Source organism: Myiozetetes cayanensis, unplaced genomic scaffold (assembly GCF_022539395.1).
Source record: "Myiozetetes cayanensis isolate MyiCay16 unplaced genomic scaffold, myiCay2020 scf16, whole genome shotgun sequence".
In the NCBI taxonomy this organism is placed as follows: Eukaryota; Metazoa; Chordata; class Aves; order Passeriformes; family Tyrannidae; genus Myiozetetes; species Myiozetetes cayanensis.
The window spans coordinates 17573157-17595704 of record NW_026087270.1 but is presented as its reverse complement, the minus strand read 5'-3'; the positions used below and the strand labels follow the sequence as shown (position 1 = coordinate 17595704).

General features: G+C 50.2%; 1 protein-coding gene across 1 annotated transcript in view; it reads left to right on the top strand.

Annotated features, from left to right (window-relative positions):
• The first annotated feature begins 85 nt into the window (after positions 1 to 85).
• The window catches only part of CFDP1 (craniofacial development protein 1), a 55280-nt gene continuing 32817 nt past the window's right edge, over positions 86 to 22548 (top strand). Inside the window, exons 1-6 of the mRNA XM_050311654.1 lie at positions 86 to 97; positions 148 to 421; positions 496 to 604; positions 1292 to 1523; positions 3247 to 3347; positions 14126 to 14230. Coding sequence (XP_050167611.1) covers positions 86 to 97; positions 148 to 421; positions 496 to 604; positions 1292 to 1523; positions 3247 to 3347; positions 14126 to 14230 — 833 coding nt within the window. The remainder of the gene's footprint in view (positions 98 to 147; positions 422 to 495; positions 605 to 1291; positions 1524 to 3246; positions 3348 to 14125; positions 14231 to 22548) is intronic.

Here is a 22548-nt window from a genome sequence, read left to right as displayed (position 1 = left end):
GAGGCGCCGCACGGTGACGGGCAGCGCTTTCCGCCAACCGCCGCTCGCCTCGGCGCGGCCGGGCCCCGCCCTCCCCCGCGCTGCCATGGCAACGGCTGTGGGCCGCGGGGGGTGCTGGGATCGGCGGGACGCTCTGGCCCTCTGGAGGACTCTCTCCGCTGCTCCTCGCCAGCGGCGCCGCCGCCTGGGAGGCGAGGCCGTTCCTCCCGCTCGCCAGGGGGCGCCCGCGGCGCTGTGGGCGGCGCTCTGTGCGCAGCGGGTGCGCTAGGCGGCGGCGGGAGGAGCGTGAGGCGGCGGGGCCGGGGCTGCACCATGGCCGGGTCGGGGTCGGGGTCGGAGTCGGAGCAGGATCAGGATCAGGATCAGGATCAGGATCAGGATCAGTACTCCTCGGCCGACGACGACGACTACGTGCCCTCAGGTGAGCGGTGGCGGGCGGGGGCCGGCGGCCCCGGCGGCGCCGGCGGTGCCGGTGCTCAGTGGCTGCGCTTGCAGGTGCCGAGTACAGCGAGGACGACGAGAGCGAGCTGGTGCGGGAGGACGAGCCGGCCGACAGCCCGCGGCCGCCTGGCGGCAGGAGGAGCCCCCGCCACCCCTCCGGCAGGTACGGCCGCGGGGACCCGGCCCGCGGAGGGGCGGGGGAAGGGGGGACGCTGCTCCTCGCCCCGCTTCGGCGTCGGGAGCGGCCCCAGGCCTGGCGGACCGTGCCTGAAAACCCTCCCCCGCGGGAGCTGCTTCCGTTTTCATAAGCCTTCTTAAGTGCAAAGCACCCGTCAGTGGGAGAAAACCCCGTCTAGATATTCCTTATTTGAGATTGGTTTCGGAGCAGCCCAAGTCCTCCTGCCCTCCTGGTTCTTGCAGTATTCCAGAACCACAGAACCCTGGAGTGCTTTGGGTTGGAAGGGACATTAAAGCCCATCTCATTCCACCCCCCTGCCGTGGGCAGGGACACCTTCCACCTTCCACCAGCTCAGGGTGCTCCAACCTGGCCTGGGACACTCCCAGGGCTGGGGCAGCCACAGCTTCTCTGGGCAGCCTGTGCCAGGGCCTGCCCACATCGTGTGCTCACAGACGTGTGCACTGCCTGCATCAGTCTCACTGTGTTTTCTGAGCAGCAGCATCTTTTAATTAAATACCTTCACCCCCCAGGTCAGAGGGAACTTCCCAGGTCGAATGTCTTAGTGGGAATGTGAAATACCACATTGCTTCACTCAAGCTAACAGTTCAGCTCTGGAATGATGTAGCAGCACCTATATATATTTTTTTTTGTTGTTGTTGTGCCTGCTTTCAGGAAGAGGAAGAAAGGAGGTCTCTTGCTAGAGCCAGACGAGAAAGAGGAAGAAAAGGCTCAGCAGAATGGAGAGGAGCAGAAAGAGGAGGAAGTGGATTATGCAGAGCAGGTGAAAAGAAGCAGAGAAGAGGAAGAAAAAAAGAAAGAGGATGCTCTTTGGGCCAGTTTCCTGAGTGACGTGGGACAGAAACCCAGAGCAGGGGCTGCCACCCATGGCACACAAGCCAAGAAGGTAAGAGGGGCCTGGGAGCGTGGGCAGGGCCTGCAGGTTTAGAGCACACAGTGGGTTCTGGCAGGTACCAGATGTCAGGCAGAGCTGGCAGCAGGCTGGGTTTGCCCCTACCCTTCTGCTTTGTAGGCCATGATGGGCCAGACTGGGGGGTGCTGGTTTCCTTCCACCTGAGGAGGTCTGTGACGTGGCAGTGCTGCTTTGGGAGCCACTTCCCAGCATCCCAGAGGGTCCCACGGAGCAACCTTGGCTTCTCTTCCTGCTCCTGGATTCTCCCTGTGACACAGGAACGGCACCATGGTCAGAGTTGTGCTTGTGGGTACAGCTCTCCCGGGGATTTGTGCCTTTCCTGGTGCTCAGAAGGGAAAAAAAGGAGTCTGTGTATCTGTGTGTGTGTGAGTGGGGAAACAGAAGAGGCCTGTGCTGACATCTCTGCCTTGCCTTCATCCTCACACACTGGGGGTTGGGAGGGTGCTGCGTGTCGGGGTGCATGTTTGCCACAGCGCTGGATCTGCCTTTCTCTCATTCCCCCATGAGCCCCAGTAAGGTGCTCGTGGTCTGCAGGGGTTTTTCTGGGGAGAGGATTCTGTGTGTGATGATCAGCTTTGAGAAGGATTTGGTTCCCAGCGAAACCAAATGGCTGTGTTTGCCTTGCCAAGCCTTTCGTGCTGAAGGTGGCACCAACACTGACCCTGTGTTGCTAGAATTGTCAGATTGGGTTAGTGAAAATGGTCAGCCAGAAAAGTATTGAGCCTGGCAAGTACAGTTCTGAGTGTGTGAGGCTTCTTCCTGTGACTGTTGGAAGGCTGCAGGGCAAGTGTAGTTGTGTATCTTTGGCTGCAGCTTTTGGAAGAAGAGTCCTGTCACTTGAGCCCTCCTGCTTCTCCCTTGTTGCTGGCTGAGCAGCTGGGGTGGGTACAGGTAGAATCAGGGGGCAGGACAGAGTGATTTTTTTTTTCTTCTGAGCAATTCTGCTTCTATGGGCAAGTTGCTAAATTGTGAGTGGTCTTTGGAAGTTCCTCCACAGCCTGGAATAATTCATGGAGAGATGCAGTTTCTCTGTTCTCTTCTTAACTTGGACTTGAGTTGTCTGCTTGAAGATCTCTGTGGTGTGTGGTTGATTTAGAGCAAGAATTTGGGGGGTTTGTTTTGATTATTTATAGGGTCTGAGGGTTTTTATGTACTTTTTTAGAAGCTGTAGCTGAGAGTAAATGAAGAGACATTGTTGACAAGTTGCTTAATAAAGAATTTTCCCTCTCAAATTAAAGAGACATTATTGACAAGTGTGAAGATCAGCCTTGCTTTTCCCGCTGATGGGTTGTGTTCTTCTCTATTCTTGAGAAAAAATAAACATATTTTTGTGGAATCCACCCTGGCAGCTTTACTGCCTGGTGGTGCTTAGTCTGGGAGAAGTGAGTCTTTTTTTTGCTTGCTTTCTGAACCACCGCAAAGTGCTCCTTCCTACATTTATTACCATTTCACTTCTTGTTTGTGGGGCTGTTTTGATCCTAGAACTCCAATGGCAACCTGGAACCAAAATGGGGATTTCACTCTGGTGGAAGGGGCATTTATGTCCTTTTTCTTGTCTGTGGGTGACGTGCTTTGACCCCCAGCCTAAACTGCAGTGCTGCCTGAGGTCTGTGCTGGGTCCTGGGCCCCATGGAATGGTGATTTTGCCTGGCTCCACAAACACGTTATTTTGCTTTCTCCTTCCTGTATTTTGTAGGCTGAAGAAGAGAAGAGTGGGAATAAGCTCCAGGAGAAGCCAAAAGATTCAGGAAAAGTGACAATCACCAAAACGTTCGATTTTGCTGGTGAGGAAGTCAAGTAAGTTGGCAGATGGGATGTGTCCACTGTGGGCCTGGTGCAAGCTGGGTGCTGCTGTGCTGTGGGCAGGCTGCACCTGGGCTCTGAAAAACAGTGGCTCTTCTCTTTCCTTTACACTGGTTTTGGTTTTTATCATGAGTAAACACGGACCTCAAGGAAAACGAGGCCAAGATTTCCTGCAGAGTGTCCTTATACGCAGACATCAGTCTTTGCTCGACTTCAAAACATGCTGTAAATTCACTGAGGCTTCCCCAGCTGCACAGTGTTTATACTGGTTGGCAGAGCTTCCCAGTGGCACTGCCAGTGTGAAGGCTGAGACCAGGAGGGAAGCAGTTGGTCCAAAGGGATGGGGGTAATGGGGATGTTTTATTCCTTCAGGCTGGTCCAGGTCCCGTGCTGGGGGCAGGATGTTGGCTGGCACTTTCCCTGGTGATGTTCACAATCCATGACAAAGAGCAGGCAGTAGGATGTGTTTTGTTGAACAGGCTTAACACCTGAGTGCTTTTACCTCTGAAACGTGGGGGTGGGCTGGGTAAAATCATGCTTTAGGTTGAGTTTGGCTTGCAAGAAGGTGTTTTATGAATTCATAAGACCAGAACTGAGGGGTCTGGGTGAACCCACGTGAAATCTGAGTGCCCTGGGACCTGCTGGTCGTTACCGTGGGGCGTTTTCTTTCTGTGTGGCAGCGAATCCGGTTTTGTCAGGCGGGAGCTCCGGCTGTTTGGTGCATCGCCAGAGGGCAGCAGTTCCCAGCAGTGACAGCCGCGCTGCCTCAGCCGGGAGGAGGAGGAGGCTGTCCCTGTCCGGGGAGCTGTGGCTGCCACTGCTCTCGCTTTCAGCGTGAGCTGAGGAGAGCTGTGAGCTGCAGTAGGAGCCTCCCTATTTCCCTGCAGGAATACCCTTTGTTCACTGGTGAAATGGCAAAGAACTGTACCACTGCAGCTCTTGTGAAACAGTGTGTCTGTCATATCCCTTCTCCACAGGCGAGGTTAAGCCCTTCCTGTGGGCAGATAAAAACGTGTAGCAGAACTGCAGACAGAAATTTTGTGTTCTGACTGCCGTCCTCAGCCACCAGCTTGTTTGTCCACAATTTTCCTGTTTGTTTGTTTGGGTTTTTTTCCTGATTGAAATGGGATGTCCTAGCAGGTGAGAACAGGGCTGTCATACAAAAGCCTCGTGGCACAGGGCAGAGCTGCATTCCTGGTGCCTCGGGGCTGAACCCAAATCTGTTTGACAGATGTGGACACATCCATCTGGGGTGCTGTAGGTGAGTGCTGTGGCCTCACACGAGCACAGAGGTGTGTCACTTAAAGAGGGGGTTGATTTACAGGGAAGCCTGCCTTGCAGGGTTTCTTCAGAACATGAGGCTTCCACGTGTGGAAAGGAATTTTTGATGTGCAAATTTTTTGGTGAGGTATGGGAACCTTTAATGTAGGCAGCTAATAAAAACATCTGCCTTGAAGCTGCTTGTTTACCCATCTCTGTGAAAAGAAGCCCCAGATAATTATGATTTGAGCTTAGAATTACTCAGGTGTTGGTCTGATTTAGGAGTTCTAGATTTTGTGTGGTGGTGGCAGGTTAGCTTTAGGAGTGCAGCTTTGCTTTTATTGGTAATACCAGTTGTAAGGGCTGGGGAAGCTTTCTCTGCCCTTCAAAAAGTGAAGCCTTATGTGAAGAGAAGTTGTTCAGGGCTCCTAAGATGCTGATTTTGTGGTTTTGCCATCAGTATCTTATCTGTAATTTCTTAATAGCTATAACTAAAAGGCATATTTTTCTGCACTGGTTGCTTTCCTAGTGTCCTGTGTGCTGCTCAGTGCTGACTGTTTCCCTTGGGAAACTGCAGAGGAACCCCTAGAAATTTCTACCAGTTTTTGATGAAATAGGTGAAAGCTGGAGCCTGGATAATGGTGAGACTAATCCTGCAAACACCAAGGCTCGTGAATACCCTGAATACCAAACACTGACTCCCTTGCCTGGGGAAGCAGCTGGCAGATCCTTGGTTAGGAAGGCCAGCACATGGTAGTTGTGTGTGTGTTTCTGGCCTGAAAGAATGGAATGAGAACTGTCACTTTCCTTCCTAAATGGTTGGAGGCCACTGTTGAGTGTTACTCTTTTGAAAGCTGCAGAAGAATTTAGATCAGTATTTAAGCAGTGATAGATTCAGGGCAAAGTTTCCACAGTCAGCTCACTGAAGATCATTTAGCCCTGATCTCTGTTGCAGAACAATTTATTTTCTCCCCTTTAAACCATTACTGTGCTATTACATCTTCAAAGCAAAATACAAAGAGTTAAGGAAGTACATAAAATATCTTATTCATAACCAAAGCTTAAATAGTTGTAGTGATTACTGGGGTTTATCCTGGCTGATGCTGATATTTCTTCTGCCACAGTTGAAGTGTGGGGTGAAAGATTTTTGTTGTAAGTGGTTATCATCTAGGATATGCCTGGAAAAAACCTCATTAGTCGTTCTGTGTTGCTGCTTCACAGGTTTTCAGCCTACCTCAAGGGTTCAAGAAATAGAGATGATGCAGAGGAGTTGTTTTCAAGTTGAAATTCAAGGACCTTAAGCCGGACCTAAAGTTGAATCAGTGGGTTTTGGTGGTGAAATTCATGACTTTCTGAGCAGAAGCAGCAAGGGTGGTGGGTGTAAGGTGGCTGAGGGCAGGTTCTTGTCAGGAGAGAGCAGAAAGGGTGGAAAGGGACTGCAGGATGAGCAGATCAGACATCTGAGAACAGCCTGAGCTTTCCATTGTCCCTGCTCAGCCTCTGATTTCCTTATCAGTGGCTGGGATGTCCTCTCTGCTCCTCACATGACAGCTGAGGCTGACCAAATGTGACAGAGCTGGCAAACAAAGGGTGTGTGAGCCAAGGAGTTTGGGAGACTGCCACCTTTTATTGCTTTGCTTTAAAGACAGTTGAGGTAGCTGTCTGAGCAATATTGCTGCTTCCTCTTGGCAAGCCTTGAACAGGAGTGGGGAAAATCCCGAGGCTGATAGTGTGTTTCAAGGGGAATAGGTAAAAAGGGCAGGGAATTTACTCCCACAGGTCTCAAGATTTAGAGCTGGCACAGAGAGCAGTCTTAAAAACGTGTAATTGTCCATCTGTGTTCTTGCTCTGTGGCCTCAGCAGGGCTCAGTCACAGGTGCCTGGCTAATGAGCACTGGGAGAACGTGGAACACCATTAACTGTCTCCTTCCCTTGTGATGCTTTTCAGGAAAAGCAGTGGATGAATCAAAGCACGGGGTTGGCAGCGTGCTCACACTTCCTGCTGGGTGTGAATCTTGGTCATTTCTGTGCTCCTGGGGTTTGGCACAAAGCTGAGGGAAGCACAGGAGCTTTTAAAATCAGGAGGAAGATCAGGAGTTTGGGTGTGCATCTCTGATGTAGGTGGTGTGGTGCATGTCAGATCAAGGTTCATATGTGCTTTAAAAAAGAAAATAATTGGAAAATCTTTGGAAAGCCCTGCCTTTTTCCCTCTGGAGAGCAAGTGCTACACAGCTTCCACCAGGTGAGGTAGACAGGTATTGTCAGGCTAGATATGGAAGACAGTGAACTGAACTAAGAGGGGCAGAGGAAGAAACCCCTCATATTTTGATGTGCTTTTTGCAATGGCTTTGGCTGCAGCAGCAAGGAAGTGTTAGAAAAAGCAAGACAAATGAATTTCAGTAGCCCCTTGAGAAGCCACTCCAAAACTGAGCCTCCTTGAGGACTTGTGTTTTGTGTTGCTGACTGGTGATGCCTGATGTCTGCAGGGCCTTATCCTCAGTCCTCCTTGGCTGAGGTGTCCCAGAGAAATGAGTTGTGGCCACTTTCTGGTGACATACCACTTCCTCAGGGAGTCTTGCATGCTGCAACAACCTTGGCTTCTAAGATTTTTCCAGAAATTCAGTCTGAGCACTGGAAGTTCGGGGATGATGCCTTGGGACCGTAAGGCGAATCAAACCACCCAGAATTACGTGCAATATCGATGTGAGCGCTGTTTGGAGGTGGCAGACTGAAAAATGACTGGTTGCTTTCCTACAAACAAGCACCAAAACGCTGATCTTGGCATAATGGAGCGTAGGCAGCACCCTGTTTCTGCCCTTATGCTGTTGTTATTGTTAGAGGTCAGAGCACGCCTCAGTTATCCGCAGTTTATATTGGCTTTTTGCAATTTAAAAAACAGCTATTGATTTTTTTCTTTTTTTTTTTTGGAAGCCAGTGAGTGAAAATATGTTATGTTACCTTTCAAAAGATGCTTAAGCGTGGCAGGGTCTCGGGGGCACATTTCGATAACCTTTCCTCTGTGTGCATCCATTCCCTGATGTTTCAGAGTTCCCTGTGGGAATACCAAGGTACAGTGCTGACTGACATGAGGGTGGCCCAGAGATGAGGTCAGGGAGTGTGAGCAGGAGCTGTGCTCGTGGTGCATTCGCCTTTCTCAGAGGCAGCTGCAGAAATTACAACCTCATAAACATCAAACCAAGCCAGGACTCTAAGCCAGAGCACTTGTTTCTAAAGTAAATCATGTTACCGTTTGCTTAATGTGCTTTGAGACGGGGAGTGGCCTAATGAACAGCTTCTGTTCAGGGTTTTTACATTAGTAGCTGTGCAGATGAGGCTTCTGCTCAGGTGGGGAAACTGAGGCACAGAGGGGTTGTGCCTTGCAGAGTGTTACACAGTAGTGCCAGCTTTGTGCAGTGCCCTCACCAACGTGCTGACCCCTCCTGTCTTCCTTTATCTCACCATGCTTCTGGAAATCCTAAAGTGGCTGAGCAGGTGTCCACCTGAGGGTCATTTGATGCTTCTACTGTGGCTTGATGCTTTTAGGGAAATAATTTGTGTGTGCTGGTTCCATTTGTGCAGTTTTGCTGGTAGTCAGTGTGATGAAAGAGAAGGCTCAGCTGGGATCTCCAGCTGAGGTGGGAGGAGTCTCAAAGCGTTTTCCAAAATGATGGCTTGACCTCCAGATTAGCTTGGGCATTTCTGGGTCTTTCAAACCTGGGGCATCTGGGTGCTGCACTGGCTTTGGGAACTGCAGGACAAACTGCATTCTCTCATCTTCAGGTTCTTCCAGGTGTGTTCTCCCTCTGTTGTGTGTAATTACTTTGGGAATACTGAAGTAAAAATCCCACCCTTCCCCAGCAGGACACATTGTTTCTGTACCCGGCTCTCGGGCAGTTTCCTGGCTCCTAAAAATCTGCAAACAGAAGGTGCTTAGTGACCTGCTCAGGTCTCACAGGGACTCTTTTGCCATTAGCAAGGGGATCTTTTGTCCCTCTGTTCATGCCTTCATCTCAGGGGCCTCAGATCCAGTCCCAGCATTTTGCTGCTTGCCCTGTTTCCCTTGCTTCCAAGCTGCTGCTCATTCCTGACAGCTCCAGGCTCAGAAACGGGCTTTTGATGTCTGGTGAGAGGCTGGCAAGAGCCTGCTTTGCAGCCCTCGGGCCTGGGGTTTCCCCTGCTGGAAAGTGCAGCTTGCAAGATGCTTTTTTTTTTATTCTCTGTAACTAAGAGATGGTGAACCAGGAGGATTTCTGTGTTAGCCTGAAGGGAAGGCAAAGCTGTTCTCTGCCTTACTGTCTCATTAACACATTACAAACCAAATCAGGCTTAGTCTGGCTTTTCCCCATGGAGGTGCTTCTGCTCTGCCTCCTGCTATGATCTGTGTAACCTTTGTGCTCGTAGCTGTCAGTGGATTTGAAACCACTGGCTCTTGATAACTGTGGTCCTCCCTCCTTCAGCAGGAGAGATCTGTGACACGAGCCCTGCACTGAGTTAGGGAGCTGGGGGGTTGCAGGGTTTGGGGGTTGCAGGGTTTGGGGGGTTGCAGGAGTTGGGGGTTGCAGGGTTTGGGGTTGCAGGGTTTGGGGGTGCAGGGGTCCCTCTTGCTTTCTGTATATTTGGAGTTCATGGGTAGGAGGTCAGGAACTGTCACACTCACACGTGCAGCAGCTCATCTGTCCACCTGGATTGCTCAGCTCAGAGGTGTGTTCCACAATGTGAACACAATCCTTTTGGGAGGTGCAAAGTTAAACCATGGGATGCCTCAGAGGTTGAATTGTCAGTGCATGCGGGGATTTTGAGGCAGCACAGTGGAGCTGGCCGAGGGAATAGTTATCCAAAGGAGCAAGCAGAGATCTGATACTTGGAGATGCTTCAGACTGGGGTGAATAAAGCTCCAGGCGACAAGGAGATGAGGGCTTGTGCCCTGGCTGTGGATCAGCTTCTCCAGAGAGCAGTGTTTGACGTGCTCTACCTATTGCCAGTCCCGGTGGGAGCTCGGTGACTGCATTGCTGCTTCCCTCAATTCAGAGCCTCTTTTGGAGCAGCAAGCAGAAGCCCAGAAGGGGCCTGTCAGCTGGGTCAGCATCTCAGGAGGCAGCACTGTCCAAATGTTTTCTTAGCATCTGTCACAGAGTCTTCGTCGCACAGGAGATGACGGAAAATCGGTCGTTTCCTTCACAGCTCACGAGGTTACGATAAAAAGTACATTTTATACATTATTGATGTTGAAATACCATTCACCTCTGCCTGTTTTCAGGTGAATTGGTTTGAGATGCAGCCTGGGCTGACTGCTTGGATAGCAGCACACACCTGCTGTGAGGAGCAGCACCAGGCAGGCAGCTTGGCCCTTGCCTGACTCCAGGGGAGCTCTGATCACATTGGATTCTTTTTAAAAACCAGGCAGCTCCTTCTGCCTCTCCAGGCAGCCCACAGAATTAGTGCTCTCTCCAGCCTGGTCTTGTCTGTGTTGCTTCAGGGAATAGGCTCAGTTTCCCAGGGAGCAGCTTCTCCCACCTGGTTTGAAGAGAAAGGTTTGGAAAACGCTGGGGTTTTTTTTACTTCAAAAAGAGAAAATTGATTTGGATGTATTAATGTTAGTTCTGCCTGCTCTACACCAGGTAATCCAACATAAAATACATGTGTATGTGGAGTGCAGGCAGATGTGCTCTGCTTGTGTGAGGATGTAACTCCCTGCTGGAAGGTGCTGAACCTGTACCCTCCAGCAGCTTCAGGACCTTGCAGGCTGGAGCACATGCCTCTTGTACAGTGCATCTGTCTGTGGAAGGCACAGACATCACAGCTCGAGCACAAAAGTCACCAAAAAAATACTCAGACAAAATCTTCCTCTGGGCTCAGAAGGGTTTAGGTTTTTTCACAAGTCCCTGTAGATGAGTATTACTTTCTCCTCAAGTGATCATTCCAGAAGGTTGGAGGACTATTCACTGAGGCTAAACACAGATGGGGAATATTGAAAAAGGATAATTAGCCTCATTTTTGCCCCCTTTGGTCTGTGATTCCCCAGAGCTAACAACACTAAATTGGGTGGAAAGTTTTGTAACTGTGTCAGGCCTAAACTGGGGCAGATCTCCCGAGTGGGGACTGTGTCCTGAGTGGTAAAGAGCTGGCATTTTCCAGAGCTTCCACTCTGGCTCTCCTTTCCCAGCAGGAAGGTCAGGGGAGATGATAACTTGCACTGCTGTGATGGGGGATTTTAACTCCCTTCTCTGCTCAGAGTCCCCTTATACCCAAATACCAACATGTGCTTTCTCAGCCTGATGTGCACCAGGTGTTTGGGGAGGAGAGTGTAGCTGTGCTGAGCCACCTGGGGGGAAGTTGGAGGGATTATGGCACTTGGGATGCATAAGGTTGTTATTACACTACTAGATAGACTACAGATAGAAGCCTGCAGGCCTTCTTGGTGTGCCTGTTTGTCTTTCCCAGCTTCCTCTGTCTCCCGTTCCCCCGTGTAAGGCTGGAGCTCTGCTGATGCACTGCCCTGAGGGCTTGCAGGGCACCCTGAGCTGAGAGTTCTGTGGTGAAACCCCCTGCTGGGCACCAACACATGCTTGGGTGCCACTTTGAGCTTGGTTCAGAGATGAAGGGTCCTAAGGAGGACACCTGTAAGTACTCAAGGCACTTAGTGATCTACTCTAGCGTGTTTTCCTTATGATAACTTGGAAATATGGAAGACATTTCTGTTTTACAGTTGCACATCACCTCATACGCTGGCATCATGTGTGCTACCAGGCTCCAGTGGGGTCAGAAAAATTAATAACTGTTCTGTGTTTGAGAAGTCTTATTATGCAATGTAATAGCAGAGCAGGATAATGAAATCTCTGCGGGACAGTGATGAGAGTGAGTGGTTTTGTGTGTGAATTACAGGGGCTGCAAGTGGGCGAGACAGTAGCTGCTTGTTTTATTGCTGACAATATACTTATTTTCATGTTTATTCCTGGATTACAATGTGTGAATAGCATGCTAATAAATAGTCAGGCAAATAGTTATTTATCAAGTATTTAAAAGTGAAAGGTCTTGCAATTTTCCTTAGTAATGACTGTGATTTCTTCCAGCTGGATTAATGACTCCCATTTCTCCCCATGAAGAGCAAGAAGTGTTTTGGTTTCTACATGGAGAGAGTTATTGTCTCCCATAATAATGCAGAACAGAGGATTTCTTTTTCCTTCCTGGCCTGGGATCTGGGAAAGGTTGAAATGTGCATAACCTGAATTAATACCTTGTAAAGCTCTTAAATCTCTTTCGTCATTGCTGTTAGAGTGGGGCAGGACTTGCTGCTGGCATCAGTCCATCAGCAGCCTGCCTCAGAGCAGCTTTTGTTTCAGTTTATGAGGCAATCAGTGGGTCTTGTGATGGTATTGCCTTGAAAGGGCACTTTTAATTACATTTCTGTCGCATTCCTCTGTCCCCAGCTGTGCAGTCCTGGTGGAACAGGTTGCATTCAGCTTTGCAGCTGAATTTCTGCAGCAAAGTCCAAAACTGTATGCTAGGGCAGCTGCTGGCAGGCCAAAGGGAGCAAAGAAAATGGAACCAAGTGTCATATTGTGTGCCCAGCCATTGCTGGCCCTGAGGAGGTGGAGGAGAAGGAGAGTATTGAAGCATAAACAAACCCTTGGTAGCAACCTGTCTTGTGCCCCTGGGTAGCTGAAGTGTGTGTCGTTGCAGGCCTGTGCCAGCCCCTCCCTGGGCAGCGTTCTGAGGGGTTTCTCCTTTCTCAGCAGGGCACAGGGCTGGCTGTTCAGATGCTGCATTGGAAAATAAATAGGCTGTGTGATTGTATTGATCTGAACTCAGCCCTCATAGCTGGCAGGGGGGGGAGTTCTGCCTTATTGCTGCATGAGAACACCAAGCTTGTGTGCCAGAGGAAATCCATGGACATGGATTTGACTGGGGTGTGACTGCTGCGTGACGGGCCACTGTTGCTGAGGGCTGTGACTGGTTGGTGTATTTGGGGTGTTCTAAACTGTGACGGTGCTGTAGCAAGGCTTTTGTTTCTTCCTGAACTGCTTTTCCCCTTTTCTCACCCCACCCCTTACCAATCTGATCAGCAAACACTTCTAAATATTCATAGTGTGGATTTGTCTCTATCCACATGACTGCTGCTGGTTTGAAAGGCATGTGACAATGCAGGGGGCAAACGGGGTTAATCTCCTCCTGTGCTGGCAGAACAGGGCTGAGCAGGACTTGTAAGCACAGGAGTTTATTCTTGCACCTTCTCCTCTGTATTTGCAGTCTATGGAGAAGGAGGAAGAACGTTTCAGATACTGATTCCCTGTCAGGATGGAGACATAGTTGTGTGCAGGTTTGATTTCAGGACGCCAGTGCCTCCAGGTGTAACAAATAACTCTGTGTTGCTTTCCTTGATGCCAACCCAGCAGTAACCCCTTTGGGGCTGCGCCTCACTGGGTTTCTCCATGCCCATCAGCCAGTTCTTGTGTGGGAGTTGCAGGGTGAGGTTGGTGGGTAGGAGGCAGGCAGTGATTCAGCCTGGCTTGTAAGCAGAGCAGATCCCATGACAGTGAGGCTTTCAGCCTCTCCTCTGCAGACCAAGGATGGGCCTCTCCCCCCTTGCTGGGGCAGATGCAGCCAGAGGCCCAGGCTGCAGGGGAGTGGGATGGAGGATCATGTTTTGGGCTCACTGAGCTGTGGGCCAGGCTGCCTTTGTGCCCACAGAGCTGCAGGGCTCTGGGGAGACTCCCAGGCTTGTGGTCCAAGGCAGCAGAACTGTTGGCTTGGCAAGTCGGGGCGTTTCATTAAGAGCTACTGAGAGCAGGGAAAGTGTGTTGCTGGAGGCAGGTCATGGTAAGTGAGGGGGGCTAAAGTAGCTGGAGTTTTCTAACAATTAATTATTGAGTGGTTTTCTAGAGATTCTTTCTCATGTTTGTAATTCATTCCCCGCTGTAGATGCCATATTGACTTATAATTTTTTTGAAGTTCAATATTTTGCACCCTCGGGGCCTCAAACAAAAATTAACTAGAAAATGAGAGTGAATTTCTGCGTTCTGCCTTGTCAGAGCCTTCTCTCCCATCCCCTGTGCCTGCAGCCAGTTTCTGTGCTCGGGTTTGGGTTGCAGATGTTGCCAAGGCTGTGAGACGTGGGTGGCAGAGGAGCTGCCTCACTGACCAACAAATGAGGAAATCAAGAGCCCAATTAAGAGCCTGGAATTGCCCCCAGTGACCTGAGGAGAGCATTTAGTAGCTGCTAGTGAGACAGGCCTGCTTGAATGAATAAGAATTCCTGTTGTTGGAAGAAAAAAAGTCCCCTCCTCCCCCAGCTCCAATTAGCTCCTCTTTTCCTTTTTTCTGCCATGAATATAAAGGGTTTGTCACTGGAATGAAATCTTAAAAGATGCATGTTCTTCAGCTTGCAGCTGATGGAGGTGCAGGGGGTGTGGAGACTCCTGTGCCTCTTTTCTGTGTTTCCTTGAGGGATCTTTGGTTTGGCTGTCGAGTACAACTCTTCCTTACCCTCGGCTTTGTCTCTTTTCCTCCAACAGAGTGACTAAAGAAGTGGACTCAAACTCAAAAGAAGCTAAATCTTTTCTGAAGCAGCAAGAGAAACTGCAGTCAGCAGCTCCAGGTTCCCTCCCCACAGTGTCGGGGTGAGTACGTGGTGTCCTTGCCCAGGTGTTGAGCCTCAGTGAGAGGGGTGGCACTCGAGCCAACAGTCAGGCTCTGCAGTGTTTAGTGGGCGTTTGTTTTCTCCAGAGTTTCAGTGGGATCAAGACTGGGCCTGGAAGGTGTGATGGTTTGGGAAGGAGGTGGGGGAAGCAACCCGTGAGTTGCAGTGACTCACTTCGCATGTGCAGGCTCAGATTTCTCAATCCTCATAAGTCATTCATCCAAGTAAAGAAACAGTGGTTTAAATGTCTTGAGCAGCCTGATGAACCTGCAGGTAGCCAAGGAACATGCCTGAGGTTGCCTGCAGTTCCTTTGAGAGGTGCTTCTCAGGACTATAAAAAGCCATGACAGGCTGGGCTGTGGCTTCTTACGAACTTTGGGTGAGCATTTAAATGTGAGATGCTTTTGCCTCTTTGATGTTCTCTAATATGATTTTGAGGTGGATTTGTCACTTCCCGTTCAGGCTCTAACACCTAATTCTGAGATTATCATAATGCTTGTCACAGATACAAAGAGGTCAGGCCCCCTGTGCATCTGACTTGCCACTCTGGTTCCTGATGAACCTGGGAGATCACCCGCTTCTTAGCAATAGAGGAGATGCTTCTGTGTTCCAGCAGTGATTTTTATTTCAGTCAGTTGTTTGCAGACTTAAGCTGCGTGTGATTTGGTCATGTAGAAACAATACCCATCAGATAAATACACTGTCCTTCCCATCTGCTGTAGAGCAATTCTCCAGCGTGAGTTAGGGCTGCCTTTCCCCAGGACAGTGGTGTTCAGTTGCTGCAGCTGGATTGTCACTCATTTTTCCAGCTAAGTGTTGCGTAGCTTGTAGTTAGCCCAGGGCAGTGAAAGCACAGTGTGTGTGAGCGTGACCCCTGGCAGCTGCTGTTCCCTGAGCTGAATGAAGGCGTGGATGAGCAGTCTTCATGCTGCTGTTCACCCTGCACAGGGGTTTGTCCCTGCAGAGCTCATTCATTGTAACCTGAGTGCTGTGTACGGGGTGTTGTGCTGGAAGACTTGCCTTGGGTTGGGCTGGCAGTCTTTGTTCAGTTTTGGTGGCCAGAGGTGGTTTGGGTGGCAGCTGAAGCTGAGGCAGCTTCTTGCTGTGCACTGTGCTGGTGGTCCCGTGTCTTCAAACCTGCCTTCCAGTTTCCCCAGCAAATGCTCTGCTGCTCCAAGTGCAGGCAGGTTTGGCAGCCCCCTGGGAAAGCTCCATGGGCTGTTCACCTTCCTGCTCTGCTGAGATCCACGTTTCCTCCCGTGTCTTATGGGGAGGAGCTGGGTGGCTGCTGGGCCTGCCCAGCCTGGCCACTACCAAGGGGCATGGCTGCTTGTGCTGCAGCTTGGATTGCTCAGGAGCAATAGCTAGAGCCCAGCTTGAGTTAATGCTGCAGATAACTGGAGAATCCACATCAAATATGGAAAAAACTGGAGTAAAAATCAGGATAAGAAATAACAAGTTCAAGGACTCCTTTAACTTTCGTCCAGTGTGATTATTTTGGAAGTGGCTTAATTAGGTCGTGGTTCAGCCTGCTGATGTGCGATGTCCCACTGGCAGTTGCTTGCCCAGAACATGAGGTGACCTGGCTGTGGGGGAGGGAGGGGAAAAATCTCCTGGGCTTGTATGGCTTACCTTTCTTCAGAGCAGCAAACCCTGATGCAGCACAGCCCCAGTGCCTTCCCTTTCCCAACCTGCAGCAGCACATCCTGGCTTTGTGCAGTGATCCTACAGCTGAGGTGCAGCAGTGGTATTTTGGTCAGTGTGTGGAACAGCCCAGTGTTGATTCTTGATAGCGTGTGCCCTCTGGTCTGAGAGCGCTCCAGGGAGTTTTCTGTGTTGGGATAGTATCCCAGACTGATCCCTGAGACTGCCAGCAAACATGCTTGCTTTGGGCTCAGGAGGGTGTTCCAGCTGGGAAGCCAGCCAGGGTATTTTCAGGTGAGAAAATGACTCGCAGGCTCACGGGGTTCCTTAAAGCCAGAGGCAAGCCCCTTGTGTTAAGAAAATTACAAAGGTCAGGTTTTAGACTTGAGCCAAGCTATTATCCAGGCCCTGCTGCCCTGGAGCAAAGAGCCACAAGCCTCTGTGGCATGCCAGAGCAGTGCCTGGGGGCTGACAGCCTGGCACAGCTTGACAGTTCTTTCCAAGTGCCCTTTGGCTACTTAAAATAGAAGTTTTGGGGGAGAGGGTGCATTTCTCCCTTGTGCATTCCAGTATCGCTATAAGGCAGTGAAAACCATGTGATTTGGGATCCTTGCTGTGCCTGTGGACACCCACTGTGCTGTGAGCCATTGTCAGCCCCCAGGAGCTTTGTCAGCTATTTAAAAAAAAAAAACCTTGCCCTGTGTGCAGGGAATTCGAGCAGCTAAGAGTGGCCTCTCCATCTGGCTTTTCTTTCTTCACCTTGCAGGCAGCATGCATTATTTCTGGATGCAGCCAGCCTACCCTGCATTTATTTAATTTCCCTTCTCCAAACAGACAGAAGTAATCCAGGAAAGTAACGGTCACAAAACCAAACATCCGGCTCCACGTCTCTGTGTCACAAGCCCTTGCAGCCTAACTGGTCCAGGGGAGGGGATGTTTGGGGCTGAAAGTGCATTTCCTGAATGTGTTTAACATCCATACCGGATGTGCTATAAAAAGCTAGATTTGTGCTTGTGAGGGACATGGGGGTGGTTGGAGGAGAATAACTTAAACACTTGGCTGTAATTAAAGCCAGGAGTACAAAACAACCCACCCAGTTCTCTCAGCAGGCTTTGCTAGAAAGGTCAGAAGCCCTTGGTTCCCAGGGATGTGATGGTTTCCCAGCCTTCACATTATTCCCATCGTGTCCCCCCGTGACACCCAGCTAGGCAGTGTTCTGTGGGCACTGGGTATTGGTTTATTGGAGAGGTTTGGGGTTGTGATACTCTGTTCCACTTGTTTCTGTTGTGTTCTTGGGTTGTGTTTGGCTCTCACTGATGCCATCAGAGGTATCAGATGTGATGAGGGGACCCACTGATTCCTTCTCATTTGCTGTCCCAGTAAATGGGTGGAAGGCTCCCAGCATTCAAAAAAAGCCCTCCAGCCACCCAGCTAAGCCTTCTTGTCTGTCTGTGTTTTAGGGCTCATTTCTTATCCTTAACCATTGCTCCAGGGCCTTTTGGGGACAGCAAGAGTGACTGTAAACCTGACAGAGGGATCAGTCAGCTTGGTGGGCATTCCTGGTACTCCAAGAGCTGCTTTCTGCCCCCTCCCCGGGCCAGACCTGGGAGCTGGGTCCATCATCCTCGGCACTGGTAATCCCATTTTGCAACCAGCATTTCATATTCAAAGGCTGTTAAAGCAAATGGAATCCTCCAAGAGGCTTATTGCACAATGAGTGTGTGCTTGTGAGCCACACCAGGGGGCTGAGCAGGGAAAGTCCGGCTCTGACCGGGCCCTTTGGTGGCAGCAGCTTTGACCTGCTTGTCGGAGCACAGCGGCCTTGCAAAGGGAACAGTGCTGCTGTAGCAGTCCTGAAAATGAAAAAGGTGTACTTGGTGGATCTTATTTGAGGTTCTCCTCCAGGCAGCTGTTTCTACACAGCCTGAACAGGAGCCAGGAAGAAAAAGAGGTTTTTTACTGGCTTTGTTCTTGCCTTTGCTTATTACCGAAACCATTTGTAATTAAACGTGGACTTGCTCACTCAGCCCAGCTGTTGCTTTTCTGTTTGATCCTGCCTGAAATTACAGTGGTGGATGTGTGACCTCCTAGGCCTTTTCATGCCTTGTAGGCTGGTATAAACACAGGGTACAGTCTGCCTTTGAAGCAGGCAGTGCCGCTCCCATGGAGCTGAGGAGCTGCTGGACCTGCAAGCCTTTGGACCTTGGTACAAGAGCCAGCAGGAAGAGGCACTGCAGGAAAGCTCTGACCCAGAGACACATGGTTGCCCTGAACAAAGAAAGCCAGATAAACTCTAGCCTGTTCATGATGGATGCCTTCCTGAGCATCCAGCAGAGCAGTTCACATGGACTGACCATTAAATGGTGTGATAAACTTCAGGCCTTTGCTTTTAGAAGTCCTGTACTGTGCTGCTGATGTTGGAGTAGACGTGTTCATGTCTCCTCTCTGACCTTCAGTGTGCAGGAGGAGGTATGGTGGTGTTCTTTGTGGGAGGAGAGGGATTGTGGCAGAACCTGGAATCTGTTTGCAGTGTCCTGTTAACTGTAATTTCTAAGCTAGCCTGGCTTCTCCTGGGAGCTCCTTTGCATCCAAAGCTTTATCTTGCAAAAGATGTTCTTCCTGTGTGCGTTGGCTGGACTTAATTGGATCCCTTTGCTGTCATGACCAAATCTGGTTACTTGAGATCATAAGTGGACACTGGTGAGGCAGGCACAGCTTCTGGAATCCTCTGATGATCCACAGCAAGTGCTGCAGCACTCACATGCCTCCAGGGAGCACTTTCATTTCACAGCAATCCCACGGGCTTTTTTTCTTCAGAAAGCAGAAATTTAGTCCATTTTCAACTCAGCATCAACTGCAGTTATTTAGCTAAAACTCTTGCACATTTTTCTTGTACAGGCTGAGTAAGGATGCAAATAAAGCAACTAATCAAGACCTCTGGGGGAGCTGGAGGTGGGGTTTTTTCAGTTATCACTTAAGCACTCGAATAGCTCTGTTCTTCCTAGTGAATTCAGGGCTTCTCATCTTTCTCCTGCTCTTCCCTTGCCGTGCTCCAGAGAGTGCTGTTCTCCCAGACGGAGAGATCCAGCCCCTTGCACCGTAGCCAAAGGCCTGGATGGAGTAGCACATGACATATTTTTCTGTGAACAAGATGAACCAGCTAGGGGCAATATTCCTGTGCCCTAGAGCTAGTTTTACTTATTTCCTACTCATACGCTTCGGTTGTGAAAGATTAAATGTGGCAGTAGCTGTTCCAAGTGAATAATTTCTCTTCAGCTCTTAGATCCTTTGTTGTTATTATTTTTGTTTTAATTATTCATTGTTAGTGTCTGTCTGCTGGTTTACAGGTATCCACTCCTTGAGTCAGTGTGGTAAAGAGGCTGGGTGAGTTTTTGGAGCATCTTGGTTTTGTTTGCTAGGGGAACCAAAATAAATTACCCCGTGGGGATGAGTGTGGAAAGGTGTTTGTATGGGTGGGGAAGGGGAGGATTGTCAGCAGGGAAAATGATTTCTGGTTCAGTGTTGGAGCATTTTCATCAGCTGTAGTAAATCAGGTGCTGATTGCTGCACACTTGTAAATCATCCCAAGCACCTTACCCTCCAAGCATCTGCCTCCCCTCTTGAAGTCAGCGTGGACAGGCTTAGCCAGGGCTGCAGTCACCTCGGAGGCTTGGCTGTGGGTGAGAGAGCTCAGCCTTTTTGGGTCTTTGCCCCTTTTCTGAACAGTCCTTGCTCTTGAGCTTACGTTAAACCTTTTCCACAAGGCACAGAGCTCCGAGTGTGGGAACTTTCATCCTCGCTCTCCCAGACTCAAAGCAAAACGTGCACTAAACATCCTTGTTTTAAAGCAGAGTCTCTCAGGAGCAGTCCTTTCTTGTTCTCAGGCCAGATGAGTCAATGCCTGCTACCCCTGCCCCAGCTTTGCAGGAGGAATGAATGAGTTTCTAGCCCTGTTGGGTTGTTGTGTGCTGGCCTGTGTGGTGATGTGTGCTGTCTTGCAGCCACTCACACGCCTGGGGCTGCTTTCCCTGGGGCAGTGGCATCTTCCAGCAGTGTCTGTGCCTTACTCCAGTCCTCTGTCTTGATGTGGCTGAGCTGGATCCCTGGGCTGGTCTAACTGGGATCAGCTGTTTCTTTTTCTAGTCTCCTTGGAGGTTCAGCAGAATGGAATCTCAGCTATTTGAGGACTTACATCTCCAAAGCATCTGTCTTATAAAATACAAACAACCCCCCACCAGTCTGGGGCCTTTGATAATTCCCCAATGAAAGTTGTGGGGCAGTTTTCCCTTAGGGTAGTACAGGTTTTATGAGGCTTATTTTAATTTGCTTTCATCTCTTGGATCATGAGCATTTCTCTTTCTCCCTCTGTGAAAATGATTGAGGAAATTAACTGCTAATGGGGAACGAAGCCAGCTGTATTTGTATTCCAGACCCCTTGCAAAGTTGCGAAGAGAAACCCCTCTATCTTCCCATGTTGGACTTGCTCTGGTTGGAGTGAGAGGTGAGAAGGGCAGCCTTGCTTTGTGGATAAAGCCTGGCACTGAAGGTGAATGCTGAGCTCCTGTTCCCAGCTGTGCCATGCCCTGGGGGTTGTGTCTACCAAGATTTGTTCCCACTCCTGTTTTATTTTGCTTTCGTAGTGCTTCCTTGCATATTAACTGAGCTGTACCATGTCCCTTGAGTGTCTCCCCCATACCAGATGCTTGTGTTACATCCTCTTGCTTTCCCACACTCATGTTCCTCCTTTTTTCTCATGTCAAGGAGCAAGTCCAGCTGAATCACTCTTCATAAAATATGAACCAGCTCAGTAAGGCTGGAGTGGTAGTCAGAGCAGAGCGATGCTCTCTGCTCTCAGGCAGTCCTGTTGCCCCAGGCTTTTCACACAGTAGTGGCTTCATTCATGGAAAACCTCATACTAGTGGCCTCATTCACGGAAAAATCTGCACACCAATATTTTCCAGCACGTTTGTTAGCCAAAACTTTGATCTGCACGCTGTGTTCTTGGCCTCCTGCAGGACTGTGTGTAGAAAACAGGCATGCCCAGGCTGGCTGGATTGCTATCAAGATGTGAAGTCAAGCAATTAGGGTTGGTTACCAACTAAAATGCCAGCTTTCTCCCTTCCTGCCTGACAGGAGATGTTGGTGTGACTCTGAGCTCCTGAAGGGTGCTTGGTCTCTTTTCAGAGCTCCAGCCTCTTCAGCTGGCACAGTCTCTGCCATTGCTCTTTTGTTTGCTTCCAGAGAAAGCCCGAGAGCCTGAGCAAGTGGCTGCCCCGGCTGTGGGGATTTCCTCTGCTGTGAGGATGGTTAGGATGGCTGGAGATCACTTCAGCTGTTGCTGTCCTGGTGTGGAGGTGGCAGAGCCCCCCATTTCTTGCACTCCCTTTACTTGTTCCTCAGGTGAAGTGGTGCGTGGTCTGAGCTGAAAGGCACCTTGAACAAGCTGCAGGCTGGCTCAGGCTCTCCGGGGTGCTCTAATCCAGCCTGCCAAGCCACCCAGTACTTTGTTCCCCTATCCAAGGAGTTCAAAGCCTCACTAATGTGTTGGGTTATGGCCCAGTTGTCTTTGCCCTGGAGCTCTAGGGAGTTTGGTGCTGGGGGCGGTGCTGTGCGGAGGGACCCTCTGCAGAGGCAGATAAGTGCTGGGGTGCTGGCAGCAGATGTCCCTCCGGGTGTGCAAGGACATGCGTGAGATGCTCCTGAACCCGCTGAGGCAGGAGTGGAGGGAACGGATTTATTTGATGTTTCTGTTGGAGAACACTCTTGTTTTATCTGGGAATGCCAGAGGAAGATGCATTTTGTGCCCTTTCTTATAGCTTCTAACATTGATTCTTCCCTGGGAGGGTGGGGAGGCTCTGGCTCAGGTTGCCCAGGGAAGCTGTGGCTGCCCCATCCCTGGAAGCGTTCAGGGCCAGGTTGGATGGGGCTTGGAGCAACCTGGGCTAGTGGAAGGTGTCCCTGCCCATGGCAGAGGGGTTGGAGCTCGATGATCCTTGTAAGATCCCTTCCAACCCACACCATTCTTGGATTCCGTGATTATCAGCAAATAATAGTGGATATGTTTGAGTTTGGTCTGACCTTGTGCAGCAGCTCTGATACCCTTCTGGGAGCTCATACTTCAGTGCTGTTGCTCTAGGCCTCCAGGCAGCCAGTGGACAATAGTGACGCCTGTTCATGGCCTGACTGCCTGGCTGGAGAACAATGATGGCATTTCTTGAAGTAACAAGTCCTGGGCATGTGCAGGGCTGGGTTGTAACACTTTTTTTTTTTCCCCCTTTAAGCTGCAGGCTTCAGAGCATCAGGCCTGGTACAGCACCCAGGAATGTATGCACAGAGGAAACTTGTACCTTTTGGAAAATATAAAAAAAATTTATAGAAAGCAAATGGCTGGTTTTTAGGTGCTTGCCTGTTTTGCCCCGAGGCTGAGCCTGTGTGTGGACGCTGTGCCAGCAGCGTGTGGTGGGCTCAGAGGCTGGTTTAGCAGCAAGGAGGGGGTTAAAGCGAGCCCGCAAAGGCTGGCTGATGGCAGCTCGTGGCTTTCATAATGCAAAGCCTGTGGGAATTCAGCCGGCTGGGTCTCCCCCCACCCCCCTTCCCGGCTGCTGGAGGCAGGATAACCTTCCTGACTGCTGCGTCCCTGCCAGTACAGCCCGC